A 25,000-nucleotide genomic window follows, 5' to 3' on the forward strand; every position below is an offset into this window, starting at 1 on the left:
CTCTTGGATGATGTGTGTGTTTTGCTAATAATAGTATTGGTGATGGCAATAATGCGACCCTGATGAGATGGAGTATCCAGAAATTTGTAATATGTTGTAATTTGTTACAATATTTTACGAGACATCTGATGATGTGGTTTATTTTTCCGGGATACCCTATTGAAATGTGCATAGGTTTGGCTTATTGTGGTTGTTTCTGTTGTTATAATTGTTGCTGCAATAAAGTATCTTCAATGCATTGATTTTGAGCTCTATCCTTTAAGAGACATGTATACATATATATATATATATATATATATATATATATATATATATACGCCCAAAACATTCAATCATTGCTGGCTGCGGAAGGATACACATGACACAGTGGTGAAGCGCGAGTTTTGAAAGGCAATAATCAGTTCCTGAGAAGACATTGAGATGTAAACACATCAGTTGTTTGTCCAGATGACAAAACATTGTTGAATTAACACCGATCAGAAAGCAACATTCATACAACTATGGGATTTCTACCTCGCCTCACAACCACTACAAAACTCATTGGATATTTTAGATTTGCACTTTTACATTAATTTTGCAAGCAAGCTGTTCCATTGATTGAATCAACTGGAACCTTTGTTACTGTAACCGATAGAGTACCAGTTTTTTTTTTTTTTTAATGTTTTTGTTTTCTGAATTTGTGCTGCTGTTACTCATACAAATAATGGCCACCTATATGACTAGTAAAGAACAACTCACTCAAACTACATCCGAATAAAAAGGAAAAGGAGTTCGAGGTGGAGTAATAGGGTGGGGTGAGGGCAACAGCTATAACCAGTGTAGTCCTTTATACACTGGTGAGATTGATGTAACCTATATCCAGCCTGAATGAAAACCTGCTGGTCAATATCCAATGTGGATTTTTGACTTTTCTCTTCCCTGGCTCAGTAGTAAAGTATGTACTAATTAAGTACATTATTATTGGCTATGCTCTCAATTCAGATCCTGCCCACATTCACCTTGCTTTTAGTCTTTCTTGGATCAATAAGATATACCACCTGTCGCATACAGGTAAATACTGGACCAGTATGATCAACTATATTGCCTAGGTACTAGCATGGCTCAGACTGACTGATATTTTGCAAGTAGGCTTGCTAAATAGAAAATATGTAAACTCTGTGTGGGTGTATGCGTCATCATCATCGTTTAACGTCTGCTTTCCATGCTGGCATGGGTTGAACGGTTTGACTTAGGGCTGGCAAGCCAGAAGCCTGCACCAGGCTCCACTCTGATCTGGCAATGTTTCTACATCTGGATGCCCTTCCTAACACCAACCACTCCAAGAGTGTAGTGGGTGCTTTTTACGTGCCACAGGAATTGAAACCACAATCTTACGGTTGTTAGTGCAACACCCTAACCACTAGGCCATGTACCTTTACTCATGAAGCCTAAGTTATTGTATGGTTGCTGGCTTGTCCCCAAAAAATTGACCAACTGATGCTTCTTTTTTGAATACTAAATTATTTTGTCAGGCTGCAGAAACAGAACAGAAAAGAATGCTAATTTAGCATGTTCTCCCCTCCTCTTTTATGTTTCCTTCACTCTTCTTGCTCACAACATAATGATTGAATTTCTCTGTCCTTCAAGAAACAATGAAAATATATTTAAGTTGAAATTCTAACCTGTTATTGGAATCACCATTGTAAAGACCTCACAGAAAGGCAACAGCTATTTAAAATCGCTGTTGGTATATAGTTGGCATGTACGAGATTATTAAATATGTTCTTTTTCTCCTGCCCTCTCTTTCACACATATACACACACAGTCTCTATTCACCATTTCAACAATTATCTCTTTCCCTCGTCTTCCCTCCTCTCTCTCTCTCTCTCTCAAACAACAGGTGATATGGTTGGGTAAGGGCTTGAATGAAGAATGTCTTTTTTTTCTCTTTTTCCAAAAGCAGTTGTTTTGTTGAGACAGCTGACAGCTCTCACTTGCAATATTTTCTTCATATTATTCCAGTTGCAAGAAAAGAAAAGAAAAAAGAAGAAATAACTGGTTAAGAAGATTACTTCCCAACTACATGGTCTTGGGTTCAAACCCACTGCATGGCACTTTGGGCAAATGTCTTCCACTATAGCCCCAGGCATTGTGAATGGATTTGGTAGATGGAAACATACACACATACATATACATCATCATCATCATCGTTTAACGTCCGCTTTCCATGCTAGCATGGGTTGGACGATTTGACTGAGGACTGGTGAAACCGGATGGCAACACCAGACTCCAATCTGATTTGGCAGAGTTTCTACAGCTGGATGCCCTTCCTAACGCCAACCACTCTGAGAGTGTAGTGGGTGCTTTTACATGCCACCTGCACAAAGGCCAGTCAGGTGGTACTGGCAACGGCCACGCTCAAAATGGTGTATTTTACGTGCCAGCTGCACAAGAGCCAGTCCAGGGGCACTGGCAACGATCTTGCTCGAAAATCCTACGAAGGCCAGTCAGGCAGTACTGGCAACGGCCACGGCAAACATATATATTTGTGTCTGTGTATATATATATATATATGTGTGTGTGTGTGTATTTATATGTATGTATGTGTGAGTATATATATATATATATATATATATGTATGTATATATATATATATATATATGCTTATGTGTGTGTGTGTCTTTGTGTTGTTTGTCCCACACCACTGCTTGACAAGTGGTGTTGGTTGGCTTACATCCGTAGAAATTGATAGAATAAGTACCAAACTTTAAAAAAGTTATGTACTTGGGTTGATTTGTTCACGTAAACCCTTAAAAGCAGAGCCCCAGAATGGCCACAGTCCAATGACTGAACCAGATAAAAGATAATGAGAGGGAAGCTGAATTGGCACAAAAAAGTCCAAATACACAGTGCAGGAGTGGCTGTGTGGTAAGTAGTTGGCAGAATCGTTAGCACGCCGGGCGAAATGCTTAGCGGTATTTCGTCTGCCGCTACGTTCTGAGTTCAAATTCCGCCGAGGTCGACTTTGCCTTTCATCCTTTCGGGGTCGATTAAATAAGTACCAGTTACGCACTGGAGTCGATATAATTGACTTAATCCATTTGTCTGTCCTTGTTTGTCCCCTCTGTGTGTAGCCCCTTGTGGGCAGTAAAGAAATAAGTAGCTTGCTTACCAACCACATGGTCCCGGGTTCTGTCTCACTGCATGGCACTTTGGGCAAGTGTCTTCTACTATAGCCTCGGGTTGACCAAAGCCTTGTCTAGATTTGGTAGACGGAAACTGGAAGAAACCCGTCTTTTATATATATATATATATATGTATATATATATATATATATATATATATATATATATATATATATGTATGTTTGAGTGTTTGTTTGTCTTCCCCAGCATCGCTTGACCAGGTATTTCGCTCCGTTGTCATCTCATCCAAAAGGTTCAGCATCACACATACAAATACATACATACACGCATAGGCTTCCACACAGTTTTTACTTACCTAATTCGCTCACAAAGCATTGGTCAGCCCAGTACTATAGTAGAAGACACTTGCCCAACAAGATACCATGCAGTGAGAATGTACCCAAAGCCATGTAGATCCATAGTTAGCTTCTTAATCACAATTTTGCCTGTGCCTTTATAAAATATATAAAGAAAAATCAACACATTGGCTCCTCCCAGCACCATTTTACCTCCTCCCACCACTATTTTACTTCCTCCCACCATTCTCATTACCTTTATGTTTGTCTGTTGTTAACCCCTGTCAAATGTAGCATTTATATATTCAAGTTATTTTGAATTACACATGCATTGTCCCATAGCTTTGAGACTTCAGTGATGCGATTATTTAGTTTTCACATGATATTGTAGTATAGGTGTGAGAGGCTGGATCTGGCCAGTTTGAATATAAAACAGGAAGAATATTTGGGCCGGATTTTAGCCAGTTCAAATGCTAATAGGCTAATCAATGAAATTGTTTCCTTTTGTTTCAGTGCACCAGATTTGACTGTTGAAACTGGGAGAATGTTTAAGTATGGCCAATTTGAAAACGAAGACGTTTCAGTCAGTGTGTCAAGTGAAGATCAAACAGCAACATTGTCCATTGATATTCAAGACACACAGATCTCCACTTCCTCTCGGCTTCAGGTCGGATTCAAAAATGGTAAAGATGAACTGAATATTAAATCGACTGCGCAACCTTTGAGTACCTCACCAACAAAGTTCATGCCTGATCCTGCTGGGTATAAAGCAAGCACTCCAAAAACAACTTTAGAGTAAGTACACCAGTACATTGATCTCTCTCTCTCTCTCTCACCCTTTCTCTTTCTGTCTCTTTTTTTTCTATCTTTGATCACGTTTTATGCATACATATTCATAAATGAAACTTCGGAACTTTCAGTGCTGGCTCTGAATTCTATAGGAAATCTACAGAGATAAACTTAAAAATTACTCTATAAAGTGATTAGCATTAAGAAGAACATTAAGAAACCATACCAGAGCAGGCTTTGAAGCTTGTGGCAGTCCTATGGCTCACTACCAGTTCCCATTGAACCATTCAGCCCATGCCAGCATGGGAAATGGACATTAAATAGTGATGATGATGATGATGAAGTAGTAGTGGTGGTAGTGGTGGTGGTGGTAGTAGTAGTGGTGGTGGTGGCAGTAGTAGTAGTAGTAGTGGTAGTAGTAGTGGTGGTAGTAGTAGTAGTGGTGGTAGTAGTAGTGGTGGTAGTAGTAGTGGTGGTAGTAGTGGTAGTAGTAGTAGTGGTGGTAGTAGTAGTAGTGGTGGTAGTAGTAGTAGTGGTGGTAGTAGTAGCAGTAGTAGTAGCAGCAGTAGTAGTAGCAGTAGTAGTAGTAGCAGTAGTAGCAGTAGAAGTAGTAGCAGAAGAACAAGAAGAAGACGACGACGACATATATTATATTCCTTGTCTGGATATCACGTACTGATTGCAAAACAGAACATTACCCTCAGACAAGCAGTGTTGTTCATTCGTAATTTTTCATTAAAACATGTCGGGCCATTGTGCTGTCCATGTCTGAAGGAGTAGAGAAGATATTAAATATTACATTAGTTGGGAACAGGTAAGCATGGGAAACTGACAGAGCATTCAGCTATGGAAAATCTTTCTGTCTTCTCTTTGTGTGTCTCTTTCACATAATCACACACATGTGACAAACTTGTGTAGTTGCTGTCTACCCAATTCTACTCACAACACACACTTGCCTTACCCAACTATTTTGTTTCGTATAAAGGCCTATGGTGGGGTGGTTAGAGTGTTGGTCTTAAAATTGTTAGGTCATAGGTTCAATTCTCAAACTAGATAGTGCATTGTATCATTGTGTTTCATATTGCTCCAGTTCAATCAGCTAAAAACGAGTACCAGTGGTAACTAACGGTTAACCATACAATGAACTAGCATCCTGCACAGGGGAGAGTTATGCACTCTGAATCACTTAATGCTGCAGAAACTGGGTCAAAATCAAATCTAACAAATCTATAGGTTTGGGACAGTCTTTAACCTACCCTTTTCTTATCATGTTTCTATTGTTGAAATACACTGATCTTGTGTCAGTTAATTTTGAAAATGAAGAAGAATTTAGTAAAATAACTTTATGTTAGTGTTTGGAACATAAATCAACATGAAATTTTGGTGGATGATTTTAATTCAGATCATTTTTAAACCTGAAGAATGTATCGTAGAGCCAGGAGCAACCTCAGGTGGGTTAGTATCAGAAGAGTTAATTTTATTGCTTCCAGACACTTATTATAGATGCTGTCACTAAGGCATTGAGTTGGCAGAATCATTAGCACATTACTTTATGGCAAGCTGGAGAGCTGCACCAGGTTCCAGTCTGATTTGGCTTGGTTTCTATGGCTGGTTGCTCTTCCTAATGCCAACCACTTTACAGTGTGTGTTGGTGCTTTTAACATTGCACCAGCATGAGTGTTTCTACATAGTGCCGACATGACTGCTTTTTACATGACACCAGCACAAGACTCTTACAGGCAAATCTTCTTCACCAAGGTGAGTGGGGGCAGCCTAAACACTTCTACTGTGGAGGCTGGGGGGGGGGGGGTCTTCTTGAGTACAGTAGGGTACCAGGTATTTCGGTCTTTTGTCATCTTTATGTTTTGGGATCAAATCCTGCCAGGGTTGATTTTGCCTTTCATCCTTTCAGGGTCGATAAAATAAGTACCAGTTGAGTACTGGGGTTGATGTAATTGACTAGCCCCTCCCCTCAAATTTCAGGCCTTGTGCCTATAGTAGAAAGGATTATTGATGTCACTGGTATGATTTGTATTTCTAAAGGTGGAAAGCTGGCAGAAGTGTTAGAACACTGGACAAAATGTTTAGCTGCATTTCTTTTGGCTTTATGTTCCAAGTTCAAATTCCACCAAGTCGACATTGTCTTTAATTTTTTTGGAGTTGAAAAAAAAAAAAAATAAGCATCAATCAAGCACTGGGATTGATGTAATCAAATTATCTCCTTCCCCTAAAATTGCTGGCCTTGTGCCAAAATTCAAAACTATTATTTGCATTTCTGTTCTTCTGTTTTAACAGAGCCATGCAGTTGAGGGTACAGCGAGTCGTCCAGCACATTGTATTTCGCATCTTCACACTGATATTGATCCTCACTGATTTTATACTTGTCATCGTTGACTTGTCCATATACGAATGTGATACAAATAATGGGCTGGAAATAACATCACATGTCATCATTACATATTTCATGCTTGAAGTTGGTGCACGGATATTCTATAAAGGGTTTGTATATGATGTTTTTTTTTTTACCTCATCAAATTTAGATAACTGTTTTGACTTTTACTTGTTTCAATCTTTGGACTGCAGCCATGGTGTGGCATCGCATTGCAGAACTTTTTTGTCAAATGAGTGGTTGTTTTTTTTTTTTTTCCACATCCACAAAACTTTAAGTGACACAAATGAGGAGCTAAGATAGCCTTTTAGTATATATATATATATATAGCTTTAGGGAAAAGAACCAAGGTTCATGAACTCATCGATGAAAATCCACTGTCACATATATTATCATTACCTTATGATATTTACTTTGTATTATATTATACTTAATTATTGTGCTTTTACTTATTAATTTTTCTATATGTGACAGTGAATTTTCAGTGATGAGTTCATGAACCTTGGTTCTTTTTCCTAAAACTATATATTTATATTTTATACTGTGAAACTTAATTTAATTTTAATTTTTAATAAATTGAATTTAATTGAGTTTTTACCTGTAAATTTGGATTCTTATCCCTAATATTATTATATATATATATATAAGTATGAGAGGTATTGGTATCCAGAAGACCCAAGGTGGCAGGTAACACTATGTAAGTGCTATAGAAGGACCATAGTTAGGCTCTAGGTTTGATAATGATACGAGTGAAGAACCTAATGCAGGTCTTGTATGAGCATGTATATGTTAAATAAAATGAGATAACAAGGGCTGTGTGGAATTTTCAGGACATTTATAAAGAGAAAGATAGTCTTACAGCTGTTTCTGGGATATTAGGGATATCCCTTCATCAGAGACGATGTGAGAAGGTTAAATTCTAATATTTTCCTCTATTTAAGCTTCTCGCATCGTCTCTGATGAAGGAATATCCCTAATATCCCAGAAACAGCTGTGAGACTATCTTTCTCTTTATAAATGTCCTGAAAATTCCACAAAGCCTTGACTTTGTTGTCTCGTTTTATTTAACACTCACACATGTATAGATTCAAACAGTTTGATTCAAACAGTTTGATTCAAACTCCTTGGTACTGTAGTGACGCCTAATACCAGTCACCATTTTGAGAAAGTTCATCCACGCATGCGCAGGAACATGTCTTCCAGAAGGTATGCAGGAAGTCCCTCATGTGCATGCATGGTCATCCTATATCAAAGCGTTCCCGCCTTTTCTTGACCTCTTAGCGCTGCACCTTCAAAGACACAGGACCACTAAGAGCCGCTCCGTAACTCTACCTTTGAGTCTACGCAAACTACTTCGGAGGCTGAAGAATGACTCAATCAACCAGCATCGAAACCGTCTTCACACCACCATCATTGGGTAACCCTATCCCGTACCTTACTATTATATCATATAAAATAGAAATGTTTCTGTTTCTGTCGCCGTTGAAATAGTTGTTTCTTGTAAAGTTCCACCCTTGTGGCAAATAATAAAAGACAGCATATTATCATCATCATCATCATAATAATTAAAGTTATTGTCTTTCTCTCTTTCTTTCTATTTTTGCACTTTCTCCATGAAGGCGAAGATTTTTCTATAACTGGATAGATATTGTGGACATGGTGGTGGTCGTCGCATCCTTCTTCACTGATATGATATTTGCCGGTATTTATGGAATAGACTCCTGTGGAAAAATTATAAAGAAAGACCGTCACAGTTACGTCAAGTATGTCATGCACCCCCCCCCCCCACACACACACGCACACACTGTCAATAGTTCATATATCCGAAAAAGAAACACACTCTAAAACATTAGATCAATTGTATATACAGAAGGTTGTTTGCTGTGGTCAGTCATATACTGACCGTTGGTTTTACACCTACAAAGTGCTTAGGTGTATAGGCAACTCATCACTCAAAACAAGTCGCCTATACAGATTAAATGCTTTATAGGTGCGAAACCAATGGTCACTCTCTGACCAGCCATGACAAACAACCTTCTAAATACATACATACATATATATATATATATATATATATATATATATATATATATATATTCTTTTTATTCTTTTCCTTATTTCAGTCATTTTGACTGCAGTCATGCTGGAGCACCGCCTTTAGTCGAACAAATTGACCCCAGGACTTATTCTTTGTAAGCCTAGTACTTATTCTATCAGTCGCTTTTGCCGAACCACTAAGTTACGGTGGATGTAAACACACTAACATCAGTTGTCAAGCGATGGTGTGGGTACAAACACAGACGCACAAACATATACATATATATACATATATATATATATATACGACGGGCTTCTTTCAGTTTCTGTCTACCAAATCCACTCCCATGGCTTTGGTTGGCCCAAGGCTATAGTAGAAGACACTTGCCCAAACCCAAGGTGCCATGCAGTGGGACTGAACCCAGAAACATGTGGTTGGGAAGCAAGCTTCTTACCACATAGCCACTCCTGCACTTGTATATATATATATATATATACAATTAAACCTTGGGAGAGGCATTATGCCGGTAATAAACACACGCACTGGTTCAGTCCTTTATTAATTTATATAGTTTTTTGTTAAATTATTTCATTGCACTCTTGCAATCTCTTCAGTAACTTGTCTCTCCACTTCCATTTATTTTGAATATATGATCTGGCATTGTTTTGGCGTTGTTTCGAAACTGTTTGGTATGAGCATGTGAGTGTGTGCAAGCTCGTATGTGTGCACGCTCATATGTGTGCACGCACTTATGTGTTCGTGCTTATATGTAAGTATGTGCGTCCATATGTGTGTTTGTAACAATTTCGTTTATATCAGATCAGATAGAGACTTTTTAATTAATTTATTTACGTTCATATTCCGTATCATATGTGTGAACAACACATGCAACCACGGGCAATTGTAAGGCCCTCATCTACGTGTATTTGGTGTTTAAAATTGGTTGCGTTTCAGTTATGAGGACCGACTCCTGTATTTGTCGCAAAGATGCGTCACCGGGGTGTCTAGACAGGATTTCTATGTTAATTCTGTCCAGTACACCACCATGTTGTTCTTTGGCATGCTGGTAGAGCACCGAGGTTTGTTTTTGATTATTATAGTCCCTCCAATGTTCGTTTACACGCTCAGCCAAACTTCTTGCCGTCTCACCTATGTATGTGGTGTTTCTGTTTTTACACTCACCATCCATACAGCTTATTTTGTAGACTACATTTCTGGCTTTGCAGTTGGCACCAGGACTATTTTTGCACACAATGCAACTCTCCTCAACACACCTTGTTCTTCTGAAGGGATATGTTTTACATATTATTGATCTAATTGATCTCCCTGGTTTTTCTATAACATTTATCCTCAACTTGGTACTTTTGAGGATTTTTCGAAATCTGCGGGCCAGTTCTCCGTGTGGCGTGGCGTCCACAAACATTACTCCCTGGAACTTGTCGGTATTGTACCACGTGGTCTTTTTGTTTGTTTTGTTACTAATCCTTTGTAGTCTATTCCACTGTTTGTTACGGTATCTAGGTTGTGTTCCATTTGTATCTTTGACAACAATCTCCTCAAATTTCTTGTTAGCTCCTCTGTATACCCGGATTCTATCTTTCTGGCTGTATCCCGAAAATTGCATGCGATGCATGAAGTCTTGAATATGTTTTTGCCCCTCCCATGGACCGCACAGGGGGGATATGTTTTTCATTATTCTAACCAAATCGGCTACTAATATATTGATTTTCACACTGTGTGATAGAGCCGAATTCTTATGGATAACATACTTTGAAGATATAGGTTTCATATAATGTGAGTGGAGGATTTGAACTTTGTCATTAATTGTTTCTAGCCAAAGTTCTGTGTCAAGTACTGGGAGTCTCATGTTTAGGTGTCTTGTTGGGTAATCTATTGTTACCTTGATGCTCTGGTGTATTGTATTAGCTATATTCTGGATGTTTTCCATCACGATCTTCTCGTTCTCTTCAGTCTGAATGTTTGATGGTGTTTTGACTACGATGTTAATGTCATCCACATATCTCCCGTATAGTTTGAGTGTTATTGAGTGTTCTTCGAGAGTTGTTTTCAGCTTTTTGTCCCACCAGGTCATGAATAGGCTTGCCACGTCTCCGGCCACACTGACACCAATAGCCGCTCCCTGGACCTGCATGTATAGTTTTTCATTGAATTTAACTATATGGTTCTGCAGGGTGGTCTTCAGACTTGCACCTACAGCATGTGCAACCATTTTTCGTGTTTGGATATTATCCTCTGGGTCGTGGGTGGGTGTATTCCATCCCTTCCAACGCTCTGCGGTGGTTTTTCTAGCAGCTGATGTGATCGTATGTGGTCTACCTCGTCCTGACCTGGTGGGGCAGAATCTAGTTAGGTCGTGGTGATCTAAGTATTCATTATTATAAACGAGCTTTAGGAGGAGGCCTAGTTCCCTCGTGTTCACTTCACGGAAGGTTACTTCACTTACCGAAATAATTTCAACACATCTCTCTACGGCAAAGTCAATGTCAATGGATGGATAGAGAGATACTACATCCATACTGCCTATAATACAATCTGTCAGGTCATGGGAGCAGTTACATTCATTGACTCTGCTGAGGAGGTCCTCAGTGCTTTCACAAACATCAGGAGACATCTCGATGTGTGGTCTTAATATCTGTGAGAGGAAGAATGACAGCCTATAATTGCTGGCAATATTGGCACCACAAATCGGTCGACATGGTGGGCCCATGATAGGGTCTGCAATGGGTTTATGGTCTTTTCGTAACCCATAGAGTGTAGGAATGTCGTTGTTGGATGATGCAAAGTTCTGTGCTGTGCGTCTCTTTGGTTGGAGTATGTTACACCACATTCCCATGTGTGCATTGAGAATTTTCTCTACTTTTTCATATTCTTGCGGTGTAACTTCTCTCATATCTTCTATATGTTTTTGCATCGTATGGGTGTAGTTTTGCAGGCTGTCTACCGATATCCTGCCTGATTTGTCTGTAGGGAGGCATACTATTTCATTGTTTCTAACTCTATGTTTTAGTTTTCGTATGCCCATTGCAGCTACTGTACCGAGTTGGTGGGCCTCTGCTTCGTTTTGTGTTGGTGCAGTTGCTATATAACGTGTTAATGTTTTCTTGAGTCTGCTTCTAGCTAAAGAGATCATGGCTTCTGTTTTATCATCTGTGTATGGCGAGATGCATACTCTTTTGTTGAAAGGTAAATCCGTTGGATAGATTCGGGTCATATCATAGGATTTGTCAACCGGGTTATAAAAGAGATTTTTTAAGGTGGTGTTGTTGCCATTGTTGTTATCATTGTATGTGTGGCTGCTGTTGTTGCTGTTGCTGTTGTTATTGTGATGGACGTTGTTGTTCCTGGTGTGTGCGGTGCTGTTCGTGTGGTTGTTGCTATTGCTGTTATCATTGCTGTTGCTGATGGTGGTAGTGTAATCATTATTGTTGTTGTTGGTGGTGGTGGTGGTGTAGTTATTGTTGCCATTTCCATTGTTATTGTTGGTTGCATTGTGAATATTATGCGTATTACTGTCGTGGTGGTTTCTTACAACTGAGTTGTTGTTGTAGTGGTGTCCTAACCTCCATCTAATCTTAGTAAATGTTTTTTCAATCTCAGATAGACAATTGATCTTACTGACCTTGTTATACACTGCATAGTTCGGTGGTAATCCTACGGCACACGCTTCATTTTCATCCAGTAGTACTGAGCCATACATTCCAGGTGTGTGACTATTTTCGTTTGCGATGTCATTGTATATCTCCGGTAGTTCGCAGTCCGACATCAGAATCCCGTTGATGTTATTTGGGTATTTGTCTTTTTTTCCTGTGTGTTGAGGTTGTTGTTGTCTCATCCATTTCAATTTGTTGCTGAAGTGTTTGTTACAGGCTCGGTTTATATATATATATATATATATATATATATATATATATATATATATATATATATATATATAAAGAATGAGATAAAGAGACCAATGGTATAAACAAATTTATATTTTATGTAGAATGTCTTACAGCTGTTTCAGGGAAAATTCAATGTATCCCTTCATTGGAGACGGTAATAGTAGAAGTTAAGGATTATTAAATCCTTATTATATATATATATATATATATATAAGTAGTTAAGTGTATATCCCGTCATAGAATGACCAATGGTTTTGCATCCACAAAGGCCTTAACCTTGTCAGCTCCTAAAGCCGAAGACAAGTCTTTAGAGTGTGGTGAGACATTCATGGCGATAACGCCTTTGTAGATGCGAAACCATTGGTCTCTACCAGACATAGACTTAACTACTTGTGAATCCATTACTGCCCTATGTCTTAGAGTGTGTTTCTTTTTCGGATATATGATACATTGATATATATATATATAAAACCACCCTCCTCATAATTTTAATGTCCGCTTTTCCATGCTTGCACCTAATTATTCTTTAATAATTTCCTCTCTAACATTTTCTGTTGCCAGACTTCTTGTTGCTGGACGTATTGTGAGAATTAGCCGTATTTTGAGGATTCTTTACTTCATGTATATTCAGCATCGATATTTGACTTCTGCCTCTCGTAAAATAGTCTCACAAAACAAACGCCGTTACCAGAGAGATGGTTTTGATTTGGATCTCTGTTACATCACAGGTAATGTTAATTAAATTAAGATCTTTGCTATATCACAGGTATAGTTAATTTACATCTTTGCTACATCACAGATAAAGCTAATTAAATTTATTCTCTGTACTATGCCTATGCTTTTGGCTATCATTGCTGTCTTCCTTAACTTGACTTACGACTGCCTTCTGTCCCTTCTTATACTTTTCCAACAAGTTGTAGTACACCTGAGATCTGTACATACTAAACTCATTATAATATTTAATGATGTAAAGTTCATGTACTTAATTACAAACCCCAAGCTCACAAGTTCAAATATTACTGCAGCCATTATGTTTGTACTTCTTAGACAAGTCACATCACTCTGTTTGGTTCAGTCTGCCTGGTTAGAAAGAAAATAGGTTCTTCTTGCTACTTTATAATTGTGTGGTGGTGTTGTTTACTCCCAGGTCAACCCGAAATGAACAAATATATGATCAAAGATATTTTTGCCTGACACAGTACCTGCATGATTATCCAATGCATCCTTTCTTTCCTTTGTTCCTAAACATTAGGGTGTGATTTGAGGGAGATTTGGTTGTTACATCTAGCAGATCAAATGGTCACATTAAGGCTCCCCTTAAATAATTAGTGTTTTGATGGGTTACCCTATCCAGCTTTTGAAAAAGAATTCTTCCAATTGTGTGTAGTGTAAATACAAAAAATAAACTTGACTGCCCTCACAAATGAGAATACTAAAAATGAACCCAACTGCTCTCAAAAATTAAGTAAAAGACAAGGAAAATAATGCAGAATTCTTGTCTGCAAGACGGTGAGCTGGCAGAAACATTAACGCGACACGTGAAATGTTTAGTGGTATTTCGTCTGCCGCTACGTTCTGAGTTCGAATTCCGCCGAGGTCGACTTTGCCTTTCATCCTTTCGGAGTCGATTAAATAAGTACCAGTTACACACAGCGGTTGACATAATCGACTTAATCCGTTTGTCTGTCCTTGTTTGCCCACTCTGTGTGTAGCCCCTTGTGGGCAGTAAAGAAATAAGAATTCTTGTCTGTTACTGGATTAATCCCAAAATCTAATCAGTTTGTGCCAGTCATGAGGTAAAATATCCCTGAAAGTTTCATCCAAATCCATCCTGTGGTTCTTGAGATATCTTATCCATGGACAAACAAACAAGCAAACATAACTGAAAACAATACCTCTGCCTTTGCTAAGGTGTAGGTAATAATAATAATGATATTAATAATGATTTCCAATTTTGGCAGAAGGTCAGCAAGTTCAGGGAAAGGCATAAGCTGATTACATCGACCCCAGTACTTAACTGATACTTATTTTATGAAGCCCAAAAGAATGAAAGGCAAAGACGACCTCAGCGGAATTTGAACCCAGAATATAAAGAGACGAACTACTGCTAAGCATTTTGCCCAGCATACTAACAATTCAACCAGCTCACCACCTTACTAATGATAATAATAATAATGATGATGAATGCTCTTAGGAAACACAGATGTAAAACAAAAAGAACGCAATAAAAAAGTAAATGATTTTAATTATTACTAATTTCTTAATTATTTTTTTTATTTAGAGCGAGTTATTGCCATGTCATTTCCTTCCACTGGTTTAATGGCATTCTATCGAAACCCTATACATGTAAGTGCTTTTATTTCAACCATAACTCTAGTACTGAATTTTTGAATGTACAACATCTGTTATTGGTAATTCTTGATGCTTCAGATGTGATGTTCTTATTGGAAGATAGCAACAATGTATATTATAATATAGAATTAATGACATTTGAAAGTATATATACGATGTTTATAATATTACCATAAGAACTCAAAATAAAAGCAAAAGTGTGTTTGAAGCAGCTGTTATCATATGTGTCATTCACAAAGGTTTTTAAATGAAAGAATGTAAGGTTAAGCGTTTCCTTCAAGCTTTTATTTCATATTTCAAAAAGTATTCAGACAGTGAATATTCAAAAGATAACCAGGTTCAGTTTATCAGCTGATAATTGGAAACAGGCAAGTCCAATTTCTGGAAATTGGAGCCTTTCCTTTCATTTATAATGTGTGTGTGTCTGAGTTTGTATGGTTTTGTATAGAAGAATATATTAATCAATGAAATTCCAACTTTGTCTGATTTTCACGTTTTATTTACAATTTTTACAACTTTACAATAAACTAGTACTTTTATGCATTACGCAGTCATCAGGTTTATGTAGTGACAATCGTGTTCCACAATTGATAACTGTGTGTGTGTGTGTGTGTGTGTGTGTATATATATATATATATATATATATATATATATCTGGATGGTTGTACATTTACAGATTTTTATTAATGTCTCCTGTTTTATAAATATTAGCACTTGCACCTATTCTTGTAGGGTTTTCAACTTTGAAACCCTTATTATTTTTTCTAATATATATATATACGCACACACACACATATTCATTATCATCATTTAATGTCCAATTTCCATGCTTGCATGAATCGAAAGGAGTTTATTGAAGCAGGTTTTCCATGCCTGGATACCCTTCCTCTTACCATCCCTCACCTGTTTCCATGGCCAGACATGTTTTAGTCATGGAGGACCGGAAACGGACAACTTTGCTTGTATGATGTTGAAGCACAATTATGACCATTACATGATGACTAGACAAGTGTATGCATAAACACATTATACAAGTGCACACACTTATAATACTTACTTCTGTTGCTAATAATTTTATATATATATATGCTAGCATGGAAAGCGGATGTTAAACGATATATATATATATATACTATTCTGATACAAGAATGTTGTTGACAGTGACTTCAAAGTTTCGGCCATCTAAGCCATTATCAGACTGCCAATGTTGGCTTAGCTGGCTGAAGTCACTGTCAATAACTTTCTTGTATAAGAATAATAAATTTGTACTCCAAAAAAGGATAGAGTAACCCATCAGATTAATGTAAAATTATTTTTATTATAACTGAACACAGACAAACAACATATATCATCATCATCATTGTTTAACCCATTACCTCCCATAATTCTATTAACTGGAATTTTTTGATGAAACTTTGATTTCTAGCATAAAACAGCCTTAGAAACACACTGGAATGATCAAAATAACATTTCAAAATAACATTTGAAATAGAAATAAGCGAGATATTGGGTGAAAAATTAGCAAACCTCATTTGAATATCAGAGAAATATACCTAGTAGATATAGCAAAAAGGTTAGATATGTGTAAATATTGACAGATAATTACGAAATTTGTAATTTTTAAGTGATCTCGTATGAGATCAATGGTAGGTCATGGGTTAATATCCTCCTTCCATGCTGGCATGGATTGGACAGTTTGACAGGAGCTGGCCAGGTGGGAGCCTGCACCATGCCTCAGTGCCTGGTTTTTATGGGTGGATGCCCTTCCTAACACCAACCGCTCCATAGAGTGGGTTGAGTGCTTTTTACATGGCACTCACACAGGTGAGGTCAGTTTTGGCATGGTTTTTACGGCTGGATACTTTTCCAAATGTCAGCCATTTTAGAATGTGAACTGGGTGCTTGTTAAGTAGCATCTGCACTGGCAGAGTGACCAAGTGACTTTGCAAGACAAAGAACCTTTAAAAGGGGGTGCAATTGTGTATAATATTGGTGCAGGGGTGGCCTTGTGGTTAAGAAGCTTGCTTTGTAAACATGTAGTTTTGGATTCAGTCCCACTGCACAGCACCTTCTACTATAGTTCCAGACTAACAAAAGCCTTGTGAGTGGATTTGGTAGATGGAACACAGAAACGCCATTCTGTTCTACTTACTTCTGGGAGCCAATCATTCATCACCATATGACTTCCAGTGGGCAGTGGCACCATTATACCATCATTACTATTAACCATTACTGTAGTGATCATTATCATCATCATCATCATTATATCATATCTCTGTATAATTCTCTTTGATTCCAGGAAGTGGTCAGGTTTTTTGAAACAAAACATAAAGACCATTACAAGATCTACAACTTGTGTAGTAAGTAAACCAGAAAATTTAATATGTCACTTTTCAGAATGTAAAATACTCACTATACCTTCATGTTCATGCTGGCTTCTATTGAATAATAATAATAGTAATAATAATAATAATAATAATAATAATAATAATAATAATAATGAGAAAATGAGAAAGCAACCATACCCTGGGATATGCCAATACACACAGATAGAAAAATTAAGGCCAATAGGCTGGATACAGTTGTCAGAGATCACCAAGAAAAAGAAAAATGCTTTCTAATTGATGTATCAGTACCAACAGATGACAATGTTTCTCTAAAAGAAATGGAGAAACTTTCAAAATACAAAGACCTGGAAATAAAGGTAACTCAAATGTGGAGTCTATAAAGAGAAACAATTCCTATGATAGTAGGCGCATTAGGTATGATAAAAAGCATTCAGACAAATACATAACAAAAACACCAGGACTTACAAGTATATACAACATACAGAAAATAGCACTACTAGGTACTGCACACATCCTACGTAAAACACTTTCAATACAGTAAAAATAAGGCATCACAACAAACCACAGCACATACCCAAGGCACACAGAGCTGCACTCAGTAGTGTAGTGAAAGCAAGTGATAAAAGTAAGACTACTGAATAGTAATGATTATAATAATCCTTTTTATTATAGCACAAGGCCTGAAATTGTGGGGACAAGTTGATTACATTGACCCCAGTGCTCGACTGGTACTTATTTCATTAACCCTGAAAGCATAAAAGGCAAAACTGACCTCAGTAGAGTTAGAACTCAGAACTTGAAACCAGAAGAAATACTATTTTGCATTTTGTCTGATGCTGTAATGATTCTGCCAGCTCACTGCCTTAATAACATTTTCTGTAATAGGCACAAGGCCTGAAATTTTTGGGGAAGGGGCAAGTTGATGACATTGACCCCAGGAAAAGCTGAAAGGAGAAATCAACCTTGGCGGAAATTTGAACTCAGAATGTAAAAACAAATGAAATGCTACTAAGCATTTTGTCTGGTGTGCTAAGAATTCTGCCAGCTCACCACTTAATAATAATAATAATAATAATCCTTTCTACTATAGACAAGAGGCCTGAAATTTTGGGGGAAGGGACCAGTCGATGACATCAACCCCAGTGTGTAACTGGTACTTAATTTATTGACCCCGAAAGGATGAAAGGCAAAATCGACCCTGGCAGCATTTGAGCTCAGAATGTGTTGACAGACTAAATACCGCTAAGCATTTTACCCAGCGTACTAACGATTCTACCAGCTTACTGACTTAATAATAATAATAATAATAATAATGACAATAATAATAGTTTCAAATTTTGGCACAAGACCAGCAAACTATCTTCTGTATTATACTGATACTCTTCACCAACCCTTTTTTTTTTTTACTGCCAGTCATCTCTTCCTCTTATGGGGTACCCCACTAATGCTGGTGCCATTATTAAATGCACTCTGTGCACTTTATAAAGTGGTTGGCAAATGAATAAAAGTAACAAGGATTTAAAAAGACCTTTTGATCTATTCAAGAGCATGACAACCTCACTGGTGTTGGTGCTTTGATGAAATATGCCCAGTACATTTGGTAAAGTGGTTGATGATATGAAGGACATCTAGCTATAGAAACCAAGCCAAAAACTGAAACATAGAGGCAAGCAACATGTGTCGAAGGGCAATAACTCTGGATAAGATCTGACTCAGACCATAACAACCAGTGCAACCCATGCCAGAGATGGTACCGTTTTGTTACAGCTGGTATGGATGTAGTAAATATGAATTAGCACAGAATAAAATGCAGAGTGACATGTTTTGTCAGATACATGGCCACATGTTTTGTCAGACACATAGCTACATGTTTTGTATGTGCACTAGTTTCATTTATTTTACAAAAGATTTTTTTTTCTTCACAACCAGTGTCATAATGCAACATGTCATACAATATAGGTGATTTAAAAAAAAAATAATATACAAAAATTTTTGCTTTGTATTTTCCTATGTCACATTGTGAATGTTGTAAAAGCCAGTCATTTTAAAAACTGCTTTGGTGCAATACTCTTTATAAATAGAAGTCAAGTATTCTAACATACGAGTGAAGGTTCATTGCTTAGTGGTTAGGGCATTCAACTCACAATTGTAAGGTTGTGAGTTTGATTCCTAGTGACGCACTGTGTCCTTGAGCAAGACACTTTATTTCACTTTGCTCCAGTTCATTCTCCTGGCAAAAACAAGTAGTACCTTGTCACATTCTGTATCATGCTGGATTTCCCTGAGAACTATGTTAAAGGCACATGTGTCTGTGGAGTGCTCCATCACCTGTACACTAATTTCACAAGCCGGCTGTTTTGTTGATCGGGTCAATTGGAACACTCATTGTCATAACCAATGGAGTGCCAGTTTGAGTTTGATTCTAATATATGTTAATCCTCCCCAGATCTTACATTTCCTATTCGTTCAACTAATTTTCAGGTGAACGTGATTATGATGAAAGTCTCTTCCATAACAGAGTTGAACGAATATGCATCGATGACCACAATGTGCCATCACTGAAGTAAGTTTATGTTTCTTTGCTGTGTTACATCTTCTAATAGAATTTGCATAAGGGTGAGCCAACGAGGGAGCCTCTATGTGGTCACATGACTAGCTAGACATAGCAGCCGAATTTCCATTAATCTTTTTGTGACCATATTTCTATTAAAATAAGCTACTTTTGCTTCAATTAATTTTGAAAATGATAAAGAATTTAGTAAAATAACTTTACAAGATTGAAACATAGCTGACCTCACGCACTTCTCATGAGGAATTCCGGAAGGAGCATTGTGAGACCACTACTGAGACACTTCCGAAAAAAAGAAAAGCCATTAGGCAGTTTATAGCAGAGACGCCATCTAAGAATATCTGAAGAAGGAATTGCATTCCGAAATATCATCGGACTATAGATAACTAAATTACAACAGGTATATAGTCCATTTTTTGTATTATAGTGCATTGGCGTACCATTCAAAACTTTTTATTCTTTACGAACAATACACAATGCTTCAAGTGAACTACAATACTCTCGTAACTTTGTTATTATTCTGGTGTGTAGAACTTAAATTAACATGAAATTTTGATGGAAGGTTTTAATCTAGATCACTTTAAAATAAGAAATTTCTGTTATAGAACCAGAGGTGGTCTCAGATGAGTTGGTATCAAAAGCATTAAGTTGCATGATACCATCTTATGAAGAGAAGGATACATTATCATCATCATCATTGTCATCATTATCATTTAACATCCTTTTTTTCCATGCTGCCATGGGCTGGACGTTTTGTGGTGCATTATATTCTTGAATCAAGCCCTTCATTTCACGTTTTTTGTACACTCAACAGAAAAATTAGTCCTGAAATTGAGGGCTTACCTAGTGATAGATTGGCATCCCTTCCAGAGAGGGAGAGGTCTTGAAGGGAAAATTTAGCGACTGCTTGATCTTCTATTTCTGTTGCAGACAGGCCAGTTGCACCATTAGCCCCGATTTAATGATTATAAATAACAAATAATCCTTAATTGGGAAATATTAGGGACAAAGAGAGGAAAAAAAATATGCACCTTTATTTCGGTTTGTAATTGCTTTTCAAATATTTTCATTTTTTATTTTTGGCAGGAAAATGGTCGATTTTTGTTCTGATGTACGAGAATGGATGGCAGCAGACAAGAATAATATCATTGCTGTTCACTGTAAAGGTGGTAAAGGACGTACAGGAACAATCATTTGTGTGTGGCTTATAGACTGCGGACTGTTTAATGAAGCAAAGGTTAGTGTCTTGTACTTCATTTGTGTGTTGTATGTAGACTGAGTTCAGGGAAAGAGGCAGTATGGTTTTAATCTATACGTCCTTTGGCGAATGTTTGCTGGAAAATCGTAGATGGGGGAAGGAATTGAGGTGTCTGGTTTGAATGCTTGAAACAGAACAAACTCCGTTAAATCATCCAGGAACTTTTAGGCCTATTATACAAGGGAAAGAACTGAGTTAGATCTGAATGCTTAAGACAAGTCTGTTACACACCAAAGCAAAATAATATTAACTAGAACGCGTTAAGCCCACAATTTCAAGGGAGAGAACTGGATTTGGATCTGATAGTTTGCAAACAGTGACTTCGGCTGAAGACATCCAGGGACCTGTGATGAATTGTTATGTAGCGGTAGGCTTACAAGGGAGATAACTGCATCTTGCCTAAATGTTAGCCGCAGAGAACTCCACTCAAGGCATCGTAGGGCACCAGGAGGTGATGTTAAACCGAACAGCATGTTAGACTTATCATCCACTCCGTCCAAAATAAGTTGGAATGACACCAGCACTGAGAGGATGTCCTACTAGAAAGGAGAAAGAATTTGATCTCAAACACAGTGCATCTCATAACAAGGCTTAGGTTCACCAGAGTAAGGACAGGTTTGATAGACCATCTAATACACTGATACTTTAGATGACAGAGACCCAAATTCTGACGTTCTTATTTGATATTTCTATATTTTATAGAAATAGCAAAATAATGATAATAATAATAATAATAATAATAATAATGTCTTGGTATAAAAAGATGGACTACAGCAAATATTCTGCTTAATACCACAGATTTGCTTGTCAGTTGTTTGACCTTAACCAGTTGAGCATGTCCCTTGGTGGTTGACCATATGTGCATCTCTCATCACGAATAGAAGTAGTGGGGGAGCATCATAGCCATGTGTTGAGAGGAATTCTTTGGGGTTTGAATAATTCATCTTTGGAAACATGGGTGTTTTGCTCAACATCCTTAAACAAACCTTATTCAGGGTCCTTTTGAGCGGGATGGGCTACCCGATCGGAAGAAAATTCTAACTGGGCCCCACCTGCGAGGTCATGCGCTGTTTATCTTGATATGAGATCACCATGTCGTGCACATATGGTTGTGATGCATGTGCCTGGTGTACCCTTATCAGACGGGTAGTCATGATGGGTATAATAGGCTTCGTATATATTTTACCCCAGTGTCACTTTGATGGCATACTCTGCTCTCTCACTCAATAATAATAATAATATTGCAGTAGGCGTACAAAAGCGATGTTGTGAATAAACAAACATTTAAATCAGTCCAAATGTTTAGAACATGTTTAAGCTTAAACACGTCTCAGTTTTAATTTGAAATAGACTTGATTGTACTTTCTGAAATAGTATGAAACAACCACTTAGTAAATGTAAAAATGTGACTAGTTAGTTTTGTAGAAGATCACACAGTTACTATTATTCTTTAAGCCTGGTACTTATTCTATCAGTCTCTTTTGCCAGTCTGTTAAGTTACAGGGATGTAAACATCAACACTTGTTGTCAAGCGGTGGTGGGGGACGGACAGACAGACAGACATGCATGCATGCATATATTCAATAGGCTTCTTTCAGTTTCCATCTACCAAATCCACTTGCAAGGCTTTGGTCAGCCCGTGGTTATAGTAAAAGACACTTGCCAAGGTACCATGCAGTGGGACTGAACCTGGGAAGCAAGCTTTTTACCACACAGCTATGCCTGTTTGATTTTCCTCTTGTGGTTAGGATGTTGCATTCACAATCTTATGTTCTTGACTAGGTGATGTATTGAGTTCATGAGCAAAACACTTCAGTTTCACATTACCCCAGTCTGCTCAACTGTAAATGAGTTCCAACAATAGCTGGGAAATAAACCATGCAATCGACCAGCATCCCATTCAGTGTGGGAGTGTTGTACTCTTGGTCTTTTATATGCCATGCAAACCAGGTTAAACTCTCTCATTATGAGTTTTAGGGCTCATGAAGGGCCCTATGTTTAAGTCCTGATAACTTCTCTGTACAATACCTTCTCAACTTCACATTGATCTGGTTTGATATTTCAGTGCTATATATTTCTTTCCTGTGTGATATTTTCATTGTTTGATATTTTTTTCTGCCAGACATCCTCTCATTTCAGTATCTTTTCTAAATAACATTTTTCTGATACTTCACAGGATGTTCTGGAATATTTTGGAGACAGACGCACAGATTTTAGTGTTGGTAAAATGTTTCAAGGTGTACAAACTCCAAGTCAGGTTTGTATATTTATTGATGTATTCACACACACACAGACACACACACACACACACACACACAACTTCCATTCTCTGGTTCTCTCTCTCTCCCTCTCTCCATACACCATCACATTTTGCTTGTTATTGCTACACATATATACATATATTTATACATATTTACCAACTTTTATACACACATATATACACTTACTGCACAATATTCACAATCATCTTCTTCTTTGGCTGCTCTTTCTATGGCTGGATGCCCTTCCTAACACCAACCACTCCAAGAGTGTAATGGGTGCCTTTATGTGACAGCGGCACAGGTGCCAGTTGCATGACACAAGTATCTGTCATGACTACGATTTCACTTGGCTTGATTGATATTCCTTCTCAAGCACAGCATATTGCCAAAGGTCTTGGCCATTTGTCATTACCTCTGTGAGGCTCAGCGCTCAAAAGGTGCTTTTTACGTGCCACTGGTATGGGTGCTGGTTTCATGACACCAGCATTGACCACATTGCCTCCATGAGGCCCAATACTCAAAAGGTATATGTACATATTTATACAAGCCTATATAAATAGAGGGAGAGAGAGGTAGACGTATACACACACACATATGTATGCTTTTGGACGTATGCAACATGTGTCCCATAATGAAAACAGCTTACCCCTCTATCTCAAGAAACAAAGAGATAAGATACATCACCTATAATAATCCTTAATAAAAGAATGGAAGGTCACAGCTTGATTTATTTTATCATAGTTTTGTTCAATGAAAGCTTCTTTTCCTCTCTGCAAGTCCATTTAACTTTTAGGTAAATTTTGCTGAATACATTATCTCTGCATTTTCATTATATGTTGCAAAGTCAGCAGAAGAACATGATTCTTATTAGAGGGCATTTCAATAGGTGTTCCATAGTTTGTGGGGTCTGTGGTGGTTGTCATTTGAACTAGATGTAACTGGTTATTTATGATATCTTTTTTTGTGGATTGTATAATATATAAGCAATTGCAGCGTGGAAGATGTTTGTAAGCCATTTAAGAACACACACAAAAAAAAATGTTAGATTCACTTCAGCATTTAAATTTAATTTGTGTCAAGACATTTTCATCTCTTTGAAACTGCAACCTGTTCATTGACAAAACTTCGTGAGATGCAGCACAAAATTTCGTCAGTGAACAGGTCGTGGTTTCAAAGCGACGAAAATATATTGACACAAATGAAATTTAAAGTAGAACTAACGGTTTTTTGTGTTCTTAAATGGCTTACAAACATCTTCCATGTTGCAATTGTTTTTATTTCAGCACATAATCTCAGATCAAGTCATTTGCTATGCAAGTACATCTCCATTATATATATATATGATTTTATTTAAATATCATAAATAAATAAGTAGCTTAATTGTTATGTATAATTATAAGATTTTGAGTATAGATATATAAATTATATACTTGTTTGTTTAGTTAATGGTATAGTTGTTTTATAAATATAATGTTGTTTTCATTGTATTAATAAATTAAATATTAGTATGTATTATCATATTTGTTTGATTTAATTGTTATTGTTAAAATAAAACTTTAATAATAATATGTTTAAATGCATGTTAATTTTAAATAATAAATATTTACTATTGATTTGCTGTATATTATTTT

General features: G+C 37.3%; 1 protein-coding gene across 10 annotated transcripts in view; it reads left to right on the forward strand.

The window, feature by feature from the left end:
• Nucleotides 1–25,000, forward strand: part of LOC106872893 (phosphatidylinositol 3,4,5-trisphosphate 3-phosphatase TPTE2) — a 71,531-nt gene that overhangs the window by 35,311 nt on the left and 11,220 nt on the right. For 9 of the 10 annotated variants that reach the window (XM_014920055.3, XM_089354957.1, XM_014920061.3 and 6 more), the window contains 9 exons: nt 3,974–4,255; nt 6,545–6,748; nt 8,258–8,401; nt 13,143–13,309; nt 14,863–14,927; nt 17,233–17,293; nt 19,763–19,844; nt 20,937–21,087; nt 23,285–23,365. In XM_014920055.3, the coding sequence (XP_014775541.2) occupies nt 3,974–4,255; nt 6,545–6,748; nt 8,258–8,401; nt 13,143–13,309; nt 14,863–14,927; nt 17,233–17,293; nt 19,763–19,844; nt 20,937–21,087; nt 23,285–23,365 (1,237 nt within the window). Of the gene's footprint in view, nt 1–402; nt 935–3,973; nt 4,256–6,544; nt 6,749–8,257; nt 8,402–13,142; nt 13,310–14,862; nt 14,928–17,232; nt 17,294–19,762; nt 19,845–20,936; nt 21,088–23,284; nt 23,366–25,000 lie in introns of those variants that run through there. The other variant, XM_014920062.3, reaches the window with a different exon arrangement.

Source organism: Octopus bimaculoides, chromosome 7 (genome assembly GCF_046866305.1).
Source record: "Octopus bimaculoides isolate indiv1 chromosome 7, ASM4686630v1, whole genome shotgun sequence".
Taxonomy (NCBI): Eukaryota; Metazoa; Mollusca; class Cephalopoda; order Octopoda; family Octopodidae; genus Octopus; species Octopus bimaculoides.